Below are 23064 nucleotides of genomic sequence, written 5' to 3' on the forward strand. Positions count from 1 at the left end.
ATTTCTCTCACAAATATGAATGTTTCACATTGTCTGGTGGTCAAAACTCTTCACATTTCAAAATGATTGTGACTAAATTGATATTCCTCTATAACTATTGCACAAGTCCTGTTGTGTTGTTAATTGATCGAAACAAAATCGATTTCTTCTCCAGAACTGCTACAGTACATCCCTAATCATCTAAACTTGGGGCAACAGTAGATGGTCCTGAGAAAATGTGCTTATATTTCGGAGTAGTTGGCTTTAAATTAATATGTACTGTAATCGACCCAATTCACGATTCTAAGAGGATTGTTGTGTCCTCTGATATACAGAAGATGCTTCTTCTCCTTAATAGTCATATGTGAAGTCTCCAGCCTTCAGTTGGTATTAATTTATTTACAGAATACATATTACAAAATCTAAGAACTGTTGATTGATCTTTTAGCATTGAAGAATGTCGTGGAAGTCTAATGCAGTTTGGTGTAAGGGAGATCTCCCCATCTTCTGTGGCAAAAGTTTTAGGTATGATGGCAAGAACCCCAACAGGATTGGATGGACAAAACATGCAGCAGGCACATGTAAGGATTTAATGTATTAGTAATGAAAGAAACCTATAAATGTGTAAGGAAGTTAACTTTACAAAGATAATCCTTTTGTTCGATTGATATTTAGAAATATCTTCTCATTTGTAGACAAGCTTGGCTCCAGGGTCAGGTTGGGGTGACATGATGGACAAGGGAGATAAACCTGGATTCAACACGTGGAATGTGGAAGTCTTCGTTTCAGTCATACAAGATCTGGTATGCTTGGATACAAACACGCACACACATACACACACACACCCAATACCTAATTCCATAGGCTTATAGGCTAGGCCCAAAAACTTAATTTTGGTTTTTATTACATGCTTTTTAGAAATGGGGTATAGGTAGGTCAGATTTTTAGTCCCTTACCGACGAAGTCGAAGGGGACTTCAGGTTTGTGCTCCGTATGTCTGTCCGTCAGTCCTGCAAATTAGTTTTCCTGACTTTTTTTTATGTGCTTGCAGATATTCATTTGGTATTTGGTATATGCTTTGCCATAACAAGTTATAGATCTAGTTTGAGTTTTGTCTCGGTCCGTTGGTTTTTCACTAAGTTATGGCCCTAGGACTTGGAAAAATAGCATGAATTATCAGTTTTCCAAAATTACATGAATTACCAGTTTTTTGGACTTTTTTTAATGTGCTTGCAGATATTCATTTGATATTCAGTACATCATGATGATTGCTTTGCCATAACAAGTTACAGATCGATTTTGAAGTTTTCCTGGTCTAGTCTTTGTACCTGAATAGTAGTTGATTTCCAACCATTCCTATCTTGGTTTTCCAATCTTCCCTTTTACCATAACCTTGGTGTCATAATGAACTTCGAATATTGTTGCGGTCCAATAATTTTTGCCTCCGGTAGGGGACTATGTATTGCTATGCAATACTCTCAGAATGCTTGTTTCTCTTATATTTTTATATATTGGCCTAACTCTCATGGATATATAATGATAATTAAAAACATGCATGATGCTGAAATATTGTAAAAATGCCAATAAAAATTATGATACCGCTCACACTTTTTGATGACTTGAATTTCCTGGCGTCATCAACATTTGGGGTAATCAAGGACAGTTGATTTAATTTCAGTAATTGGATCTTGATCCAGAGCTTTTAAAACAAAAAATTAAGGTTGGGCATAAAATAAAATAGTAAACCAGATCCACTCAGTTATTTTTGTTTTACACCTTATTTGACTATTTTTAGAGAATTGCTTTAGTGAGACAGAATGTAACACTCTGGAGTCTTATTGTATTATGTATTCTGTTGTAGGCCCCACATTTCAACTGGCGAGATGTTGTTGGAGAGCTGGACCATTCCACCTTCCTTGTAGTGAACAAAAGGGGGCTAAGACTGCTACTCCAGGGATTAAATCGGGGCCTACAGGACGTGTTCCCCATAGAGTACATCTACCGACCCTGGAAAAACACAGAGGGACAGGTAGGCACCAGTGAATAATGCTTAGAAATTGTCATGTTTAAGATGACAAACATGTGTTGCTTCATTAGACAGTAGCTTAAGGAGCTGTGTTTTTGTTTTGTAGCTGTCCTTCATCGTCCAGTCTCTGAGGAATCCTGACGTATTCTGTTTTGCGGATTACCCTTGTCATACTGTGGTGATCGACATCCTGAAGTCCGCGCCAGATGACGACAACAGAGAAATAGTCACATGGTAGGCTGCTTCATTGAAATGTTTTTATCAACAGTTATACCTTAGTGTTTGTGTAGAATTCACAATGAAGTGGATATCTGAAATCATGGAAATTCAATGGACACATAAGTTTGTACAGATGTAAAACTAACCTTGGACTTGTTTGTACAGATGTACATGTAGAACTGACGTTTTTACCCACATTGCAGGAAGTCCTTGGACTTAATTGTACAGATGTAGAACTAATGTTTTACCCACATTGTAGGAAGTCCTTGGACCTGGTGGAGACCTTGTTGAGACTGTCAGACTCAGGGCACTACCAGACTGTATCAGAGATGTTTAAAATCCCTGTCCAGAATTGTCCAGATATGCTGGTGCTGGCACTTCTGCAAATTTCGGTGAGAAAATTTTTTTTATTGCATAATTATCTAATGTACTAATCAAACAGCTATTTGAAATTTCCTTCTCAAAATTGCATACAACTCCATTTTGAACACAATATGCTGAAGATTCTACGGGTAAAAGTATTTTCATTGCTCTTGATAGGTTGTGAAATTTCTGTTTTCAATACTGATGATTTGTCCCCTTTAAGTAAAGGATATAAGCCAAAAACTGTCCATTCTGTGAGGCTTATATCCTACTTAAAACATTACATCTTTTGTTCTAAGAATGGACTGTCTCAGGTAAACCCATTGACAATGATAATTATGAATACAGCTATTTTTGAATAGTCTGACAATATAACCAGTCTTGCGTAGAAGGCTTTTTCATTTGTTCACTTATTGGACAGTGTCAGGTAAGTAGTCTTGAACTACAGGTTTTATATTCACTCACTCTATAGTACTGAGCCATATCAACATGTCTTCTTCTGATGGGGAGAGCATTTTCATTGCACAATCAAAATTTAAGGATTTTAATGAAAGTACTGCAAATATTATCTTAATGAGTGTTATATTCTGGATATGGAAGGTGAGAAAGTTATGGAGCCAAATTTTTATTTGAAAAGCATTGTGTTTTCGAATATGTGGATGAGGAAATAATTAACGCCAGCCAAAAGAACTCAATACGCCCAACTCGTGAAATGAAATCATTCATGAAAGCGAAAATAATAATTCAGAATTAGGAAAACATAAAAAAGCGTTGTGAAGAAGTTTTGGAATGTGCCTCTGAATCCAGCAAAATTCAAATACAATATGGAAATATGTCTTTCAAATTTAAGCTTTGATGCGATATAATAATGGCCAATGGAATTTAAAAAATTGTGAACCTTAAAGTTGAAGCAGAGAATTCTACTAAAGGGAAATATCGTTTTAAGTGTTTCAGTGATTTTTCCTATATCTGTGTTGATTCTTACTTGTAGGGAATTTAAAATTAAAGTATCTCTTTGACATACGTATGGTCTTTCTCTTATTTTCAGCCTACCTGTAGACGTCTAATAAGTTATTGGTTTACCTAGCACTGTCCAATGAGTTGACAATTACTGTCCATTATTTTTAAGAACGGACAGTATCTGTCCGTTCTTAAAAATATTGGACAGCAATTGTCAACTTATTGGACACCTACAGGTAACCTTTTCACTATAAGTGGACTTTCTTCTGTATAACAACCTAAAAAGACAAAGGATTGCATAACAAAAATGTTTTAAGTAATTTATACTCTGTAACACAAGACACAAAAATGAAACTTTCTTCCAATAATTTCAGCCCACCTGGAACACTCTAAAGCAGGAACTGATATCGACCCTGATGCCAATCTTTCTTGGGAATCATTCCAATTCTGCCGTGGTACTCCACTATGCCTGGCACTGCCAGGGTCACTCCAGCACAATCCGGACCCTCATCATGCACTCCATGGCTGAGTGGTACATGCGGGGGGAGCAACATGACCAGGGCAGGCTCTCTAGAATTCTAGACGTTGCACAGGACTTAAAGGTAAAGGCACAGCATGTTTAGACATGTTTAATACGCAGGTGATAAAAGCATATTAAATATTTAGTATTTTCCCCTTTCTTTTAAGAGTCATCGTTACATTCCATTGTAATCAATGTTAATGCGTTATTACTAAAGCCACTTTTATGTACATGCGAATTTGAACTTGTGACGGCACACTTTACAAAGAATTGTCCAAAGTCTTGTCGTCACCAGATCTCGTGAAATTGTAAGTTCATGTAGTAAAAATTAAAACTAATCTGGAATTAACAGTGATGATCTTGCATCTTGAATGAGAAATTTGTGTCAATATATTACATACTTGGCAAGTTTATGTTTATGTTATCAAAGTATATATGTTTTCTTTTACATAGGCATTATCAATGCTGCTGAATGCCACACCGTTTGCCTTTGTGATTGACTTGGCTTGTTTGGCCTCCAGAAGAGAATACCTGAAGCTAGACAAGTGGCTTTCCGACAAAATCAGAGAGCATGGGGTACGGACTATTTACAATATATAGAGTATCGTGTCATACTTGTAGATACTATTTACTACACACATACTTATCTATGTGAGGTATTTTAAGCACTGTTGAGTTTCTGAATTACAATGTATAAATATGTTTGTAGGAACCCTTTATCCAGACCTGTGTGAATTTCCTCAAGCGTAGATGTCCTCAGCTGGTGGGCGGACTCTCTAAGGACGAGAACCAGCCTCAGATGAAGAGCCAGATGTTGCCCACAGAAACCATAGCCACCATGTTGTCCTGTCTCCAGCAGTGTGCGAGGTAGGGCTGTCAACAGTCATAAGAGGAATGTGTAACTTATCATGTGTCAGTATCGGACAATAATTCTTCATCCTTTGATTTGTTTCAGGATTAATAGTCTCAGAAGGTAGTACACATTTTAGTTATGGAGGTTTATGGGAGAACAATTGTCATCAAAGGGGATCAAGATGCTTACAATCTTTTAAAATATTGGCTCATCTGTTGATGAATTTGATTGTTTTACCTGCATGGCATATCTAGATTTTATTTTTAGAATTGGGAATATATTAATTGTCATGAGGCTGGACACCCTGCCTATCAGTGGTTTCATTGTAGTGTATATTGTGTATATCTTACAGCCAAGTATCTCAGGAGTTGTCGGAGGCCATTCTGACAATGGTAGCCAATGCAACAATGCTCTTAAACAAACCAAGACAGGCTCCACCAGGGGTGGTGGGACCCGTACCCAAAACAATGCCCAATATACCACCACCCCCCAGCAATCCGGTAAGTCCAAGCTAAATTCTGTCTTACAAGTAATATCTATGAATTTGGGTAAGCAAGTAATGCATGTTCAGGATTTTCTATGATAATAAAATAGCAAGTTTGAATAGATAAAATGTTCATGTTTATTTATGCTGTTATCGTAACAGTGTTAAAAATATATGAATATTTGCATTGAACTGACTTAATTTGGCTCACTAGAATAACTTTTAATAATTTTGTTTAAAAAAAAAAAAAAAAAAAAAAAAAAATTGATGAAGGTACAGTGGAACCCCGTTATTACGTTTTCCATTTTGTCATGATAAAATAACGTAATACCGGGGGCAACGTAATAAACGTTCCCAGTGAAATCCGTTAAAAATATTGTTTGGAAATTGTATATCGTCCGTTGGTACTCCGTGAAGGGGTGTGTGAATATATCTTTACTGTTTCTTTGTTTAAAAGACTATATGATACTTTGTTTTATTTACATCTTATCTTTCATGTCCGTAATTCTTCATGTTCTTATCCCTTTTCTTTATTTCTGGTGTAGGATTCATAAGGATGTTTTGATAAACGTTGCTTTTCAGCATTCGTTTGGGCCGCCATTTTGTTCAACTTTAAAACAATGCGTTCATGTAAATTTCTCTCAATAACTCGTTCCGGTTCGTATTCAACATTCGTATTAAAAAAATAACAAAACATCGTTTTTATTAAGTTCGCTAATTACACAATACACAACGCAATAAAAAAAAATCCCATCCAAAAAACAACAAAACTATAGACACAAAACGCACACGATACCCAACACTTACACACTTTTCTCACCAACGATAAACACGGAGAACAATTTAAGCGCAATCCACATAAAAAAATATAATGATGCACGAAGATTTCATTTACAACGCTAAATGATGGCACTAAAATCACGTGCGCATCAGGGGATTTTAGAATATTCACAGAGGTAAATGCCGTGCACGAATCGGCCGATAACACAGGACAGTTTGATTTGTGTATGTATGGACGAGATTTACGAACACCCAAGCTGCATGTCCAAACAACGGACAATTTTTTAATTGAACACCTTTAGTCACCTATGTCCAAGAAGTTACCCAAGCGGTTTTAACATTGCTACGATAAATCTTGTCTTTCATGTTTGGTACCAAAGCTGTCCGTAAATAGAGTTTTAATAGCGAAGGTAATCACACTATGCTGAACACGCAGGTAGTTGAGAAATTATTTCTTTGATTATCAAAATATGAAAAATGGAGTAAATTTCATAGAGTACAATTTTTAAATAAACATTATTTAATTGTTTATCACTGGCTTCGATACGGGGTATTCACTTGTATTGATGTCGCTAGATCTATCGAAGCGTGATCAGTCAAGCGTCTCTAATCCCCAAACAGACCAGGAAATTTACGTGGTGACTGCCTCAGGCAGTCAAGGTGTGAATGGCTTATTATTTTGAGAATCACTATTGAATAATTAGGGGTTTATTACGTTTTCGTCGGAATTTTTACAACGTAATACCGAGTCCCGGCATCTTAGGACAACGTAATAACGAGGTCTATTTTATATAGGTTTGTTAAGAAATGGTTTTGTGCTTTGAAATTCCAACGTAATATGCGGACTAACGTATTAAAGGGGGAACGTAATAACGGGGTTCCACTGTATCAACGATTTTTTTCTTCAGATTTTTTAAAATTTAAAGAAATGTATTTGTATTGGTACCCTCTATTTAAATAAAATATGCACAATACATGTATTGGTATTAGTTTCCTGTATCAGCCTTAGAGCTACTTTGCGAAAACACAGAATGACTTTGTGAACAAGATTGATATATTACTACACACAGGGTACATGTACAGTATGTAACTGTTAATGATATGTTTATGTTATTTGTAGAAATATCAATTTTCTTCATGGAGTTTCTGTTACAGAAATTAAAAACATATCCTGAAAGATAAATAGTAAATAGGGGGTCATAACAGTTTGCATTCATGTATATATACATGCATGTAATCTCAATGACACTTCACTTCAATTCCATATGATTGAGGGCCAAATCAGCTTCAAACCATATCTAATGCTTTGTCTCACAATCTCCTTTACAGCTTGATGAGAGCAATACTCTTGGAATTCCCAAGTCGTGGACAATGAGTGCTGTGGGAAATTCTGGGTTTCCCCAGGGTCTGGCTGCTCCACTGACTTCTACCACTACCCCGGGGTCCCCAGCCAAGCCAGGATTTCAACAAATCACGCAGCCCTCATCTGTGACCGGGCTGCAGGGGATTTCTTCACAACTCCAATGTAAGCTGGGCAAATCTGTGCAACTGAAAAATCAAAGATATTTTGTAACTTTTATGTTGCAGTTAATTTATTTGGTAATCAATGTTTTAAAGTGCTGCACATTTAATTGTTTTCTTTGTCTCTACTGCAGTTTTATCTGTTGGTATGCCAAGGTATTCTGATCTTCACTAAAAAAAAATTTTTTCAGCTCTGTCAATTCAAAATCCATTAGCACCTCCAAGAAATCCAGGAATCAACACATTAGTTGGACAAGCCATGCTGAAACCCTCCCCTCCCCAGGGGGCACCCCCTCAGGCTCAGCCTACTCAAGCAACCTTAGGCCAACAACAGGCATTGACTCCTCAGGCGGTGGTTAGACCAAGTAAGTATTTACATGATGCACACTAAATGTGGAACATGAGGCATTTCATGTTTGTGGGGGAAGTTAAATACATTACATGTGTCCATTGAGTATGAAGTACAAGTGACTCAAGATGGCTTGAAATTAGATCTCTCAAAGTTCTTAATTTCCGGTTGAAGTTTGGGCCCCAATTTATTGTTTTTCCTCATTAATTTAAGATAATACAGTTTCACCATTTATTAGTTAGGGAAATATGACATCGTAAAAATTCATTAAGCTTACAAAAATAAAAGATGAATATGTCATCAACATAAAACAATTTAGCAAATTTATAAAATAAAAAAAATGCAGGCTTTAGTAGTATTTCACTATAGAAAAGTTGTCCTCATCTGTCTTTTATTTAGATTTTAAGATAATTGTATTTATGTGTATTTTCAGTAGGCCAGACAGCTGGAGACATATCCAGCATTTTCCCAGATATTCAGCAGCAGTTTTCCAAAGAGGTGGAGGATGAAGCCAATTCGTACTTCCAGAGGATTTATAACCAGCCTCCAACCCCCACCATGTCCATAGATGAAGTGCTGGACATGCTGAAGCGGTTCAAAGATTCTCCCGACAAAAAAGAAAAGGTACACGCTGCTGTTATAGGAACACTTCAGAAAGAGCCGTGTAAAAGCTGTATATTAAGCAAATTCACATCTAAGGAATAAGAAAGAGATGTAAAGGTGAATTGAAAAGAAAAGCAGAATAAGTATGATGTATACTTTTGGTAGTTTGAGTAATCCTGTGATTTGTGTTTGAAGGATGTGTATGAGTGTATGTTGAGGAACTTGTTTGAAGAGTACAGATTTTTCCCTCAGTATCCTGAGAGGGAGTTACACACAACAGCCGTTTTATTTGGAGGAATCATCGAGAAAGGATTAGCAACGTATGATCTCTTTCTTCACTGAGTAACGTGCACTGTTTGATGTTCTAGTCTGTGTGAATCAGCTATTCGTCTTGTTTTTTCTTTTTTATGTGTGTGTTTGTTAATTAGTCTTTGTGCTTTCTAATTATGTTAGAATTTCAAAGTGTGCTTGTGTGTGTTATGAGTTTGTTCATTCCTAAATTGGGAATACAGTGTATTGCAAAGAACTTCAGCTATGTTTCCTTGGGCTGGAATCCTAGGAATCTGAGACGGGTCATTCCCAACAATGAAATTAATTAAAAATGTATACTGCTTATATTGAAATTCATGGAACCTACATTCACAGTACATTAATTCGCTATTATTATGCCCCCCTTCAAAGAAGAGGGGCATATTGCTTTGCACCTGTTGGTCAGTATGTTGGTATGTCGGTCGGTCGGTAGACCACATGTTGTCCGCTCAATATCTTGCACTTAAAACCTTTCACTTGATCATAATGATATTTTGTTTGTGGGTTGGTTATGAGAAGCAGGGGACCCCCATTGATTTTCGGGACAAAAGGTCAAGGGTCAATCCACTCTGGACATAGGAAGATACTGTCCACTCAATATCTTGAGAAACCTTTCCTTGACAGACATTTGGATTGGTACACTGATAGATTGTGAGGAGTAGATGACCCCTATTGATTTTGAAGTCACATGGTCAAAGGTTGCAGGTCAAATGGGACATGGGAATATATTGTTCGCTCAATATCTTGAGAACCCTTTGCTTGACAGACATCAAACTTGGTACAATGGTACATCTTAAAGAGTAGATAACCCCTATTGATTTTAAGGTCAAGGATACTATGTTGAGTGCAACTATTGCATCAATACTATACTGGACTCTCAGTCAAGTGAGTTGGGGCATAGAATTATTGTGTACCTCGGTGAAATAATGAACATTTGGATTGTGATCGGTAATTGTTGTTAAACGTCCCTTTGAGAATTTTGTGCTCACAGAGATGTCACCAGCTTTAGGTGAAGTGTCACAAATTTTGACCTATGCATGGTGCCCAAGGACATTGCAGTGTGGGTTCTTTAGTGTGCCACACCAAGATACAAGACCTCTGTTTTTGAGGACATATTCCAAAAAACATGTAACTTTTACTTCTAATGGTGGGCACTCAGCAATGGAACAGTCACTACCTTTGTTCAATATCTTAAATGTGATGCCAGGATTGAGAATCAAACTCTGAATGTCCCATTCGTAAAGCAACTGCTTAAACCACTAAGCTGCAAGGGAAGGAGTATTCGGTAATGATTAACATTTACCATTGTAACCACATAATTTTGTAAAGATGTGAACAGGTTTCAGTCAAGGTTTGTAAATTCAAAATTGATAACTGATAAACACATCATACATAGAGCTGAAAGTGCTTTAATACGTTTTACTGTAGTATTAGTAGGAAATATAAAAGTAGTGAAGATTGAGTGAAGTTGTATTCATTTAGATCCAAAGTTAATGAAGTTTGATCTCTTAACTCCTGATGATTTTCTGTACTTATCGTAGATTCCTAGATATCGCGAGGAATTTATTATCGCTTATTTTCGCGAGAGTATCACTCGCAAAATGAAATTTAATACTTGCTTTTATTTTTGTATTGCTTAAATACATGTAAAACCGCTTGATCAACAGACCAGTCACGAATTCCTTTTCTTGTGATTTGATGTACGAGTCATTTCGCCATATTAAGTACTCGCATGAAATAAGGAATCTACAGTAGTGATCTAAACAAGGTAGAACACACATACAGTACATCTTTTTTTTTGCAGGTATATGGCGTTAGGAATTGCCCTTAGATATGTGTTGGAGGCATTGAAGAAGCAACACAATTCCAAAATGTATTTCTTTGGAATTGCAGCACTAGACAGATTTAAAACGAGGTAGTTTTTAAGTGTCAAATGCAGAATTTCTATTAGTGAATGAACAGTAAATCGATTTAGAAGTGTTGGAATGTTGAGGGGTTCATTAATATACACAAGCCTTTCTCTTTCAGATTAAAAGACTACCCCCAGTATTGTCAGCATCTAGCAGCTATTCCTCATTTTCACCAGTTCCCGCAACATCTCATCGAGGTGAGACATAATGTATTCTCAGTAAATTGAACACGGGAGTAGGTTGTGGTTAACAGTTACATGTAAATGTACTGCGAATCACTGATTATTCATGAGAACTTCATTCGTGTGTACAGTAAGACACTCTTATTACAAACATGCTTATAATGAATTCACGCTTATTACAAAGTGATAAGTCCCCTATGAGATGAAAATTATATTAGATTTAATGAAGTTTGGTTATTACAAGTTGTATCTGTTGACCCTGGAGGTTTGCTATAATTGTGTTTTACTGTATATATTTGCTATAATTGTGTTTTCCTGTATATATTCTGTAGGTTACTTTGATAGTAACAATAAGGTTCTGGTAAATAATTTTGTAGACATGTACCTGTAGATGTAGTGATGAATATGTTGAACATTCATAAGAATTTTGTCTTGCTAATAAATCCAACAATGCTAGATTGCAGAAATTTTGTGGAGGAAAACTGATTTACTTTAGTTGGCATATTCATTTTACTGTTTCCAATCACCGTTACATTGAAAATTAGTTGTGTTCAGACATGATTTTCTCTGCTTTAAAGCAGAATTCCGCTTTCCGTACTGGAAAAATCTATTCTATATATTAAATTTCCGCTTCCAGAAATTTCTAGGTTGTTCAATAAATTTCTCCAGTTATAAATCTTATTTTCCGGAATATCTGGTTTTGACTTGAATTTTACATAGCAGTCAGTATTTTCTTATTGTATTCTTCTCGTTGATTGGTTGAATCATTATGATATTGCCCAATCAGCAGACTACACTGACTGTAAACATGTGGGCCTTACAAAAATGTCCATAAAAGTAGTACAAAGAGATGACAGTAATGTTTAAGGCCGTTGCCAAGGTCCAGCTTTTAAATAACCTTTTGGTAGATTGCGTAGGACTTTTGCCTAAGACTAGGTTAGGGAACCAATACTTACTTACTATTATTGGCATTTTTATAAAACTTAAAACCTCAAAAGTGGTTCACAGAATTCGTTTTCTGAAAAGCTTCTTAAAGTCAAATTATCCATTTTTGGCTGTCTGGACCCCCTGATCTAGGGGTGCTACCCCTAGATACCCCGGAGGGGAAGGACCCCCCAGACCCCCTTCCCCTTTTTCTATCTCTCTGCTAGAATCATCTCTATATGTTAAACTCCTTTTATGTGAATGAATTTGTTGTTGTTTGCAGTTTGTGTGAATCAATTGTTGTTTGCAGTTTGTGTGAAGGAATTGGGTGTTGTTTGTAGTTTGTGTGAATAAATTAGTTGTTTGTAGTTTGTGTGAATAATTAGTTGTTTGTAGTTTGTGTGAATTAATTAGTTGTTTGTAGTTAGTGTGAATGAATTGCTTGTAGTTTGAGTGAATGAATTGCTTGTTGTTTGTAGTTTGTGAAATACGGAGCCCAGTCCCAGGAGCCTCCCCAACAGCCTGTTTCCTCTCGCAGTATTTCCCCCACCATGGGGAGTCTGGGGCTCACAGGATTGCACACCGGACCCTTAGGAATGATGCAGCCGTCTGGGACCCCCACCTCCAGTGTCGCCGGATCTAGTCATGAGGGAATTCCCACGACCACTGTATCTACATCTACCCCAATCTCCTCAGCCCAGCCAGCAGCCAAACCCTTACCAAAGGTACCGGTAAGTTTTGTGTTATCACACAGAAAGAGAAGTGGATTTAATTTTCTAATTGTTTGTTTGCTTTAATATGGAGATCTTATGTCAACAATATGAACATATTGTTCTGTGTTAACTGATGTTCATTTTGATTCTGTAGCCCTCCATTGCCAGCGCTACAAACATTGACACACTGCTGGCAGGACAGGGGAAGGAGGAATTCTCCGTTCCCCCGGAGACAGTTCAGGACAAGGTCTTCTTCATTTTCAACAACCTTTCACTGGCCAACATGGTTCAGAAGGTAAGGTCTTGTGCACTGTCCCGGCTGTTCTTAAAACTTGGATTTCTTTAAAATTAGTACCCTTGATTTGTTTTGTTTCTATATGTGATTATAAACTGATTCATTTTGAGATGTTGTTCTGAACACAGGCTGAGGAGTTTAAGAAGGAGGTGACTGAGGAGTACCTGCCCTGGGCCGCTCAGTACTTGGTGATGAAGAGGGCCAGCATTGAACCAAACTTTCACACACTCTATGCCAATTTTGTGGATGCCTTGAATCTCTCAAAACTTGCAACTATGGTGACAAAGGAGACTTTCAGAAATATCAGGGTTAGTGCTCGATGTTTAATGGTAGAGAAAATTACTGCTGGACTATCCAGTCCAATGTTCGCCTACCTCCACTCTTTAGCATGAGTGGGGATGTGTTTAAGTGAGGTCGATTAGTAGAGCACTGGACCATAAGGCTAGAGGTCCTGGGTTCAATCCCCAGCAGAGATCAATAATGTTGTGTTACAGTTGATTTAAAACCTAATGCATAAACATAATTCTTTAGAATTTACTTATGTCTAAAAGTACCTTTATTTTCTCCACCATATAACGATACATGTCGTGGGACAAATTATCACGATATAATGGTAAAATTGCACATCCCTAGTTGTGTTGCAGTAGGGTGACCTTTTTCACGGAAATTTTAGTCCTCACATTGAAACTGGAGGATTTGTAAAATGAACAAAGTGACTGGTACTTGTTTGGGATATTGTATTTTGATTTGTATGTATGTCTATTTACAGGTATTGTTATTTGATTTGTATTTACGTCTATTTACAGGTATTGTTATTTGATTTGTATTTACGTCTATTTACAGGTATTGTTATTTGATTTGTATTTACGTCTATTTACAGGTATTGTTATTTGATTTGTATTTACGTCTATTTACAGGTATTGTTATTTGTATGTATGTATGTCTATTTACAGGTATTGTTAAGAAGTGATAAAGGCGACGCTAATTTCTCAGACAGGACACTGCTGAAAAACTTGGGTCATTGGTTGGGAATGTTAACCCTGGCCAAAAATAAACCCATCCTTCAAATAGTAAGTCACGGACAGTGTTTCTGTAGTTTGTGTGTGTTTAGTTTAGCAATACAGACAGAATGAACATTTTGTTGTGATTGCAGGACATAGACTTGAAAGGTCTGTTGTATGAAGCTTACCACAAAAGTTCCAGGGAGCTCCTCTATGTCGTTCCGTTTACTGCCAAAGTAGTGGAGTCCTGTGCAAAAAGCAAGGTAGGGCTACAATACCTGGACATTACCTGTAATAGCAAAGTAGGGCTACAATACCTGTACTTTACCTGTAATAGCAAGGTAGGGCTACAATACCTGTACTTTACCTGCACATGTTTGTATACTGTGTTTGGAATCAGTGATGTCCCAATACTTTACATGTATATTATTTTGATTCATGTATGCCTTATGTATATGCTGTATTTACAGGTTTTCAAACCACCCAATCCATGGACAGTGGCAATCATGAATGCACTTGCTGAACTTCATCAAGAACCCGACCTGAAATTAAACTTGAAGTTTGAAATAGAAGTCTTATGTAAGACTCTGAATATTAACTTAGGGGTGAGTGCAACATTTTATGAACATGAAAAGCTAGCAGTATGTGTTTGATGTTTGTGGTGTTAAACTTTCTGCTGAGTACGGACATTAGAAGAATTTGTTACAACTCTGAAATCTTGTTTTTAGGATCTGAAACCAGGAAATTACTTGAAAGACACCTTGAGACTGCAGACTCATGAGCCCCAGCTGTCATCAGTGAAACCTGTGATGCAGCCTGCCCCCATCACCCCACAGCCAGAACCGTCCCTTATTCTGACAGCCTCCACCCCCACTGTCACGACAACCACTGTCACCACGGCAGCCACAGTCCCCACCACTAGCACACCCAACCTGCCACCAAGGCCACAGTTTGCATATGAAGATATCAACACCAACAACTTTGCTACTTTAGCTAATCAGATTCACATGAGTGGACAGGTAGGATCACCAAGATTAAAACCAGGTCCAGAAAAGTAAATTAAAAAAACAAAACACCCTGATTTCTGAGCATAACATTATTAAAGTACACTTGCTTGTAAGTTTACTTGTATTTGTATCTACCAATTAAAAACTAGTTGTAAATTTTATTTTGCACTAAGTTTTTTGTTTTGGAATTTAGAATTGTTATACAATAACCTGATAAGCTGTTAATACCTGTGTTCTAGTAATTATGAAAGTGTCGAACAATGACGAACCTTATGCAGTAACACTGACACAGGTAAATCACCAAGCTACCGATTTCTTGTTGCAGGTGGCCCTGTTACAGACGTACCCCAACCTTAAGCAGCTGGTCAAGATGGCTGTAGAGAAATCTGTGCAGGAGCTGATGCCTCCAGTGGTAGAGAGAACAAACAAAATCACACTCACTACATGTGAACAAATCATCAAGAAGGTACTGCAAAATACTTTTATTTATAAGAATTACATTTTCACATAAATCAGGCAAGGTCACTTTGGTGTGAAAATAAAGTTTTCATGAATATTTAGGTACAGTTACAACTGTATTTTAATGCGACACTTGTGTAATCGGTTTCACTGTGTCTTTGGAAGCTAATTTCATTCCCTATTTTCTCTTCCATTTCTTAATATTATGTAATTGGACACCCTGTCTAATCCGTCATAAAATTTATTGAAGGTACACATAGCATGTCGGATGTGACATGTATCGCTGTATATATAGGTCGTATTGACCCAATTGAACATCCCCAGAAATGAAGTCATGCTTATAAAGTTTAGTGCATAGTAGTGATTAATAGTACCGTACTTGTATGGTAATAGTATCATTCGCAAGTCAGAATTTAAAGTCCAGTGATGGATGTTGATTTGTGTGAAGTAACGTGACACTTGCAGATCAGTTTGCCCATTGCCTGTTTGACCATCTGTGATGTCGTATAATTTTCTCAGATAATTATAAGTTTTTATTATTGCCTCAGCAGGTAGTATGTGTTATTAGGAGCACTCAAGTTCTCATTTAATGTTAAACTATTAAAAACCATATTGTGACCAAATTGTAGGACTTTGCATTGGACCCTGAAGAAACCAGAATGCGGGCAGCAGCTCACCATATGATCAGAAACATGACATCCGCCCTGGCCCTCATCACATCAAGGGAACCCCTATACCACAGCATCTCAACTAATCTTAAGACTGCATTTATGAGTGCACTCAGACTCACAGCAGAGGTAAGAGTCCACCACAGTCTATACATCTTCACACACAAGTGTTTATATTGATCGGACAGTGTATATTGCGTCTGAAAGAAACACAATATTCATGTAGCAGTGCAAAGAGGGAAAATCAGTATACAAATGCTATGCATTTTTCTATTACAACAATTTATTACATTAGTGGACAAGAGATGGATGATAAATAGCGAGATTTTTAAGATAATTTTTCTTTATTTAAGCATGGAATGATTCTTTTTTGAAAAGTACAGCATTGCGGGCATTCAATAATATGAATTTATAACCAAGTTTAACTAATTCTCCATGAAGGAGATCTGCTAACAGTGCTCTATGGAAAATGTCTTAAGATCTGCCGTGCAGTTGATTATTTAAAAAAATCATTTAATGTTGATAGCAAGATTTTTTTTTATATTGTACTTGACCTGATGTTTATGTATTAAAAGGAAGATTGATTAAATATGAATATGACACTTTGTTGTTATATAGGCAGCCAGCACTCAGGAGAAGGATGCTATAGAACAAGCTGCCACAGTCCTGGCGACAGACAATGCCGAGTTAGCTTGTGTCTTCATACAGAAAACTGCAGTGGAGAGGGCCATTCCTGAGATGGACAAGAGACTGGCCACGGTAAGATTTTAACATCCTTACTGTTCTGGGAATTAGTATTCATTGTCTTTCATCTGGATAGTCGGTTGATGCAGGATACTTGTGGAGTGAATTCAAGGGAAAGTATCAACATATGTCAAATCGTTTAAATTCCTCCGACTGATTTAGCTCTTGTTACGCTGGTGACAGTAGTGATTGTGACACTACCCATGTACAAATGGAGTTTGATTAATTGACTGGGGCACGTTTATATGTAATGTATCATTCAATTACAAAATTTGCCCTCCAGATTCTGTATGTAATATGGGGAAATGACTCGTTGACGTCAAATCGCATAAGCATAAATTCACGAGTGCTCTGTTGATCAAGAGTTTTTACATGTATTTTAGCAATATAGAAATAAAAGTGAGTAATTTTGTGAGTGATGCTTCTCATGAAATGACATGATAATGAATTCCTCACTTATATTTAGGAATCTACAGTAATTTGTGTTCATTGACATCATTAGTGTAAAGACTTGTACTTTATATATTTTGTTGTTCTTAGTTTACACGATTGTCTCTTTACAGGAATATGAACTTCGTAAACATGCCAGAAATGAAGGCAGGCGATACTGCGATCCAGGAGTTCTGACCTATCAAGCTGAGAGAATGCCAGAACAGATTAGACTAAAGGTTAGCAAACGTTCAGCACTCATTGTCATGATGTAGTGTGAGGTGGAGTCGTGATAGAAATAGTATTGCCTTGTAGATTTTTTACACCAGTTTTCTATATACAGTAGATTGGGTTTTTGTTTTACAGGTTGGAGGAGTAACACCGGCTCAGATTTCAGTGTATGAAGAATTTGCACATAATATTCCTGGATTTCTTCCCACGAATGAGACTCCACAGCCCCACCCAGGGGTGACCAAACCTGTGCCTGTAAGTTTAAAGGAGTATATCATATTAGACATTTACCAATGTTAAAACTTGTTCTTATTTTCTAGGACCTGTTTACAATACTTCTTTCATTTTAGGTTCAGCCAGATGAAATTTCTCAGATGTTGGAGAAAATTGGAAGAGATATTGAGCAAGTCCTGCAAACTTTCATGGTTCCTCCATCAAATCCCCTTGCAAATCAGCTACACAAAGTTATAGAGGCTGTAATGTATGCTAGGAACAGCAGAGAAATCGGATCGATTGAGACTCTGCTTCAGAAGACGGTGAACGGACTGATGGAATTGTACACCAACAATACTACAGAGCAGGAGCTCATGAGTAGATTCCGTGACTGTCACATTCTAGTACTCAAATGCTTACATGACCCACGGGCATACGGTCCAGTGTGGCTCAAAAAACAGGTGACCCGTGCCCTTATTGAACGGAGTGATGATCAAAAGTACAATTTGGAGGCGTTGGATTGTCTCATTCGTAACCAGCTGGTGGCCCTGCCACAGTATGACATGTATGTGGTGCAGCTGATGGACAACGGAATGAACTATATGGCTGTGGCCTTCGCTATGCAGTTAGTTCAGAGATACTGTGTTAGTGATAAACATAGTGCTGTTCTTACTGAGGTAGATTCTTTGGTTTATTAAGGATTGATTAATTCTCTCTGTGCAGTTTGTTGGGTTTTTTTTTTAGAATTTCATAATGTGGCTCGTGTATGTTGTAGGCGGACTTTGCCAACACAATAGAAGCTCTAAATGCCATCTCCACCAGGTCCATTAATCCACCTGAAGGGTGAGACTATGTATTGTACTTATTTTGTGGAGAATTTCACACATTTGTAACATTTTATGAAAATGGCATGAGACCCGAAATACTGTATACCGTTGTTTTTTTCCGCGGGGCGATAAATTTGGCTTATTTTAACGGTTACATAGCATTCCGCCAAAATTTCATCCACCAAATATGCACCCAATTGTGACTTCAGTATTTGCAAGAGAAATAGCTCTTCCTTGTCCATCAAAATTTATCTGCTAAAATTATTAGCATACCTTTGAGCCAGCAGATCGCCAAATTTTAGACCCGTGGAAAAAACCTGCTATATGGTGTTTTTTTGTTGTTGTTTTTTTTTTTCTGGTGTTTTTTTTTATTGGCAATTCAGTACAAGTAATGATTTTTGTTGTGATGTTGCACAAGATATTTTTAATTTTGCAACAGGTTGCAGACTTTGCTTGACAGCCTGCGTCCTAGCAATGTTAGCAGCACTACTACTGCTGCCCCAAGCACCGACTTTGTCTTTGTGGACCAGACTGCAGCCCTAAAGGCAGCCTCAGGAATGATGCACACAGGGATCATCCAGGCCAGAGATATTGATGGGGACCCTCCAGGGCTTCACGAAAAGGCGGAGTACCTCCTAAGAGAGTGGGTCAATATGTACCACTCCCCCGCTGCTGGCAGGGACAGCACAAAAGCATTCACTGCATTTGTCCAACAGGTGAGTTTCTAAACACTTAAGATGTCAGCATTGATTACTAGGCATGCTTAGTACTCTGCAAAAAAATTGGGTAATAGGAAAGTACAAAACTGTTAATAACTTGGTGTGAAAGGAGTGTGTACCACATTTTTACCGTTTGATCAGTTGTTTTATTTTTGAATTGACAGATGCACCAGCAGGGTATACTGAAGAATGATGATGTAATCACACGGTTCTTTCGTCTTTGTTCCGAGATGTGTGTAGATCTTTGCTACAGAGCCATGGGTGAGGTCACTCCCACCATCAATCAGGCCCTAGTGAGAGCCAAGTGTTTCTACACGCTGGACGCATTTGTTCGCCTTATTGCCCTGTTGATCAAACACTCAGGAGACAATGCTAATACAGTGACAAAAATCAATCTTCTTAACAAGGTATTATTAAAAAACTTTTTATTCATTTCAACTAGACTTTGATTTGATTCCCTATAGTTTTAGAATATATTATGAACTTATTAGCTTCATGTATAACAAATTATTACACAGATGTTCCTATCAAGCAATTATGGTACTTTTAAAAAAATGTTATTGAAGGACTCACTATACCTTGCAAGTGCAGAAGAGTTTTTAACAGTTTGAGAGATCTACCCTGATTTACATGTCATAGTGTTTAGTTTTTGAATGTTTAGTGCCCGTGGGTATACACTATGGTAGTTCAGAGGTCTTACCAATGACAAACTGAGAATCTTGGCTTGTTAGAGTAGATTGAAGTCCTATTGGAGACTTTTACACATTTATTTTGTGGTCTACTTTGCAAAATCTGAATTTTCTAAGATTATTTTTCCTGAAAACCAGCAAAGATACCCCATCTTTTGTTTGTATATATATATATCATTTCTTTATGACTTGAGTAACATGTCAGGCTAGAGTTCATTGCTTACCAAAGAAATGGATTCGGAATCAGGCATCCTTAACAGACTTTTCTTGATGCATTCCATTAAACAGGTGCTCGGAATTGTGGCAGGTGTTTTGCTTCAGGATCACATAGTGAGGATGTCAGAATTCCAGCAGCTTCCGTATCACCGGATTTTTATTATGCTCTTTATTGAGTTGAATGCACCAGAACATATCCTAGAAAACATCAACTACCAGGTCCTCACAGCATTCTGGTAAGCATACTTTGTAATACACTTATCAACAAATAAAATACAATTGGAGATGTATGTAAGGCAAGATTGTTGCCCTCAGATTAGAGATTTCATATGCGAGTTATGTATCATTTTACAGCAACACTTTCCACGTGCTGAGACCTGCCAAGTCGCCAGGATTTTCCTACGCATGGTTGGAGTTTATATCACATCGTGTCTTCATTGGTCGAATGTTAGCTCTGACACCCCAACAAAAGGTGAATTAGTCAACAAATTGTTTCATACGTTTATAAGTGTATTCTAATTTTCAGTGCAAAATACATGTATGATATTTAGAGAAAAGATTGAAATCTGTAGTGTATTCTGTAAAATCTGTTGTAAATTCTGTGAAATCTGATTGTGTATTCTGTGAAATCTGGTTGTGTATTCTGTGAAATCTGTTGTGTATTCTGTTGGGATGGGGAATGATATATAAAGAAAAAATCTGTTGTGTATTTTGTAGGGGTAGGGAATGTATGATCTATAAAGATTGTGAAATCTGGTGTGTATTTTGTAGGGGTGGGGAATGTATGATCTATAAAGATTGTGAAATCTGGTGTGTATTTTGTAGGGGTGGGGAATGTATGCCCAGTTGCTGATTGATCTGTTCAAGTTTCTGGCTCCTTTCCTGAGGAATGCTGATCTCACAAAACCCACTCAGATGTTGTACAAGGTTCTGTATATAATCATATTCCTGTAAATAATGTCTTTGGATTTTGTGTCGGTTGAAGTATGGAATTTCATGAAAATGCTAGATTCTTTTGTTCAGAACTTTTGAGATGTGCCATGTAAATAATTTTGAATTCCATATTTTAGGGAACGCTGAGGGTTTTACTGGTCCTGCTTCATGACTTCCCAGAGTTCCTCTGTGATTACCATTATGGATTCTGTGATGTCATTCCACCAAACTGTGTTCAGATGCGTAATCTAATTCTTAGTGCATTTCCTCGGAACATGAGGCTCCCCGATCCGTTCACACCAAACCTGAAGGTGGATATGTTGGCAGACATTTCTCATCCACCTCGCATTCTCATCAACTTTGCAAGCAAAATCCAGCCAGCTCAGTTTAAAAAGGTGATATTTAAATTCAAAGATTTAAATAATTATTTTCTAGTTCTCTACCAAAGACGACTATAGGTTTACACTCTGTCTGTCAAATCAGTTTTCTGCACATTTTTCGTCATGCTTGCAGATATGCATTTGATATATGATACATTGCTTTGCCATGGAAGTTACAGATCGAGTTTGAATTTTGTTCTGATCCATTGATTTTTTTTGCAGAGTGATTGCCCATGAACTGTAAAAAATATCGCAAATACTCTTTTCCACACTTTTTGTAATGCTCACAGAAATTATATATGAAGTTAGCATTCCATTCTTGTCAAAAGATTTTTCTGCTGGTAGGGGACTATGTATTGCCATGCAGTGCTCACAGACTGCTCATTTTAAATGTATGTGCTAAAATGGATTAGAAATTTAACTTGCGTCCTTTTTTTCCAGGATTTAGATTCCTACTTGAAGTCGAGATCTCCTGTGACGTTTGTATCAGACTTGCGAAGCTACTTGCAGGTAAACCCTTTATCCTAACTTTTTGTGTTATCAAATGCTACTATCTAGATTTGATTAAGAAGTGTGTTTTCCTCTAGGAACTTCACTTGAATAATAACTGTGATTTACTATTGCAGTCTAGTGAGCCTGGAACCCGATACAATATTCAGCTGATGAATGCCTTGGTTCTGTATGTGGGCACACAAGCCATACAATTCATCCATGGTAAAGGTCTGACGCCCAGTATGAGCACTATTGCCCACTCCGCCCACATGGACATCTTCCAGAACTTGGCCGTTGCCTTGGACACAGAAGGTAATACACATTTTCCTGTTCATTTTGCTTTGCAAGAAGTTTATGTGGTGGAATTGTGTGTTTCTATTTTGTTGGTATTTTTTAGGTCGATACCTGTTCTTGACTGCCATAGCTAACCAGCTGAGGTACCCCAATAGCCACACCCACTATTTCAGTTGTACACTTCTGTACTTGTTTGCGGAGGCAAATACCGAGGCCATTCAGGAGCAGATAACTAGGTATACATTTCACTCTTGACAGTCAGCTTGATAAGCCAAAGATATTAGAAATATATGCACTTTCTATCTTTCAAGAGATTTTTCCAATGGGATACTCAGCAGTAAACAAAGGGGACAGGCTTTAACATTTTATAATAGTGGGTACATGTAAAATGCCACAGAAAGTTTTGTGTTAGAAATCTTCAGAATGTTTTTATTTGTGTAATGAATCTTCAGAATGTTTTACTGTGGAAAGGAAATAAGACTTGATTTGTTTGTTAGGGTGCTGTTAAGACTTGATTTGTTTGTTAGGGTGCTGTTGGAGAGGCTCATCGTGAACAGACCTCACCCCTGGGGGCTCCTCATCACCTTCATTGAATTGATCAAGAATCCTCAGTTCAAGTTTTGGAATCATGAGTTTGTGCATTGTGCCCCGGAGATAGAGAAGTAAGTACTGTAGGACTGTGTTTTCCCAGAGTCAGAAGACCACTGATTGGATGATTATAAATACGAATAAGTAAAAAGTACCCTTGTAACGGGAAAATGCTGGTTGATTA

General features: G+C 37.4%; 1 protein-coding gene across 9 annotated transcripts in view; it reads left to right on the forward strand.

Moving 5' to 3' along the window:
• The window catches only part of LOC125664084 (CCR4-NOT transcription complex subunit 1-like), a 42909-nt gene that overhangs the window by 19106 nt on the left and 739 nt on the right, over nt 1-23064 (forward strand). For 5 of the 9 annotated variants that reach the window (XM_056152674.1, XM_056152670.1, XM_056152675.1 and 2 more), the window contains 40 exons: nt 428-560; nt 675-782; nt 1841-2008; nt 2112-2239; nt 2484-2616; nt 3922-4149; nt 4521-4643; nt 4777-4934; nt 5023-5040; nt 5273-5420; nt 7514-7709; nt 7897-8070; nt 8488-8678; nt 8853-8977; nt 10771-10881; nt 10995-11073; nt 12462-12713; nt 12850-12990; nt 13119-13298; nt 13944-14060; nt 14144-14254; nt 14462-14596; nt 14720-15010; nt 15324-15464; nt 16087-16254; nt 16744-16884; nt 17433-17537; nt 17665-17784; nt 17880-18419; nt 18518-18585; nt 19009-19285; nt 19453-19695; nt 20266-20429; nt 20548-20665; nt 21019-21120; nt 21264-21521; nt 21948-22016; nt 22133-22310; nt 22396-22528; nt 22820-22954. In XM_056152674.1, the coding sequence (XP_056008649.1) occupies nt 428-560; nt 675-782; nt 1841-2008; nt 2112-2239; nt 2484-2616; nt 3922-4149; nt 4521-4643; nt 4777-4934; nt 5023-5040; nt 5273-5420; nt 7514-7709; nt 7897-8070; nt 8488-8678; nt 8853-8977; nt 10771-10881; nt 10995-11073; nt 12462-12713; nt 12850-12990; nt 13119-13298; nt 13944-14060; nt 14144-14254; nt 14462-14596; nt 14720-15010; nt 15324-15464; nt 16087-16254; nt 16744-16884; nt 17433-17537; nt 17665-17784; nt 17880-18419; nt 18518-18585; nt 19009-19285; nt 19453-19695; nt 20266-20429; nt 20548-20665; nt 21019-21120; nt 21264-21521; nt 21948-22016; nt 22133-22310; nt 22396-22528; nt 22820-22954 (6408 nt within the window). The other 4 variants (XM_056152671.1, XM_056152672.1, XM_056152673.1 and 1 more) reach the window with 4 other exon arrangements.

This window comes from Ostrea edulis, chromosome 1, assembly GCF_947568905.1.
Source record: "Ostrea edulis chromosome 1, xbOstEdul1.1, whole genome shotgun sequence".
NCBI lineage: Eukaryota > Metazoa > Mollusca > Bivalvia > Ostreida > Ostreidae > Ostrea > Ostrea edulis.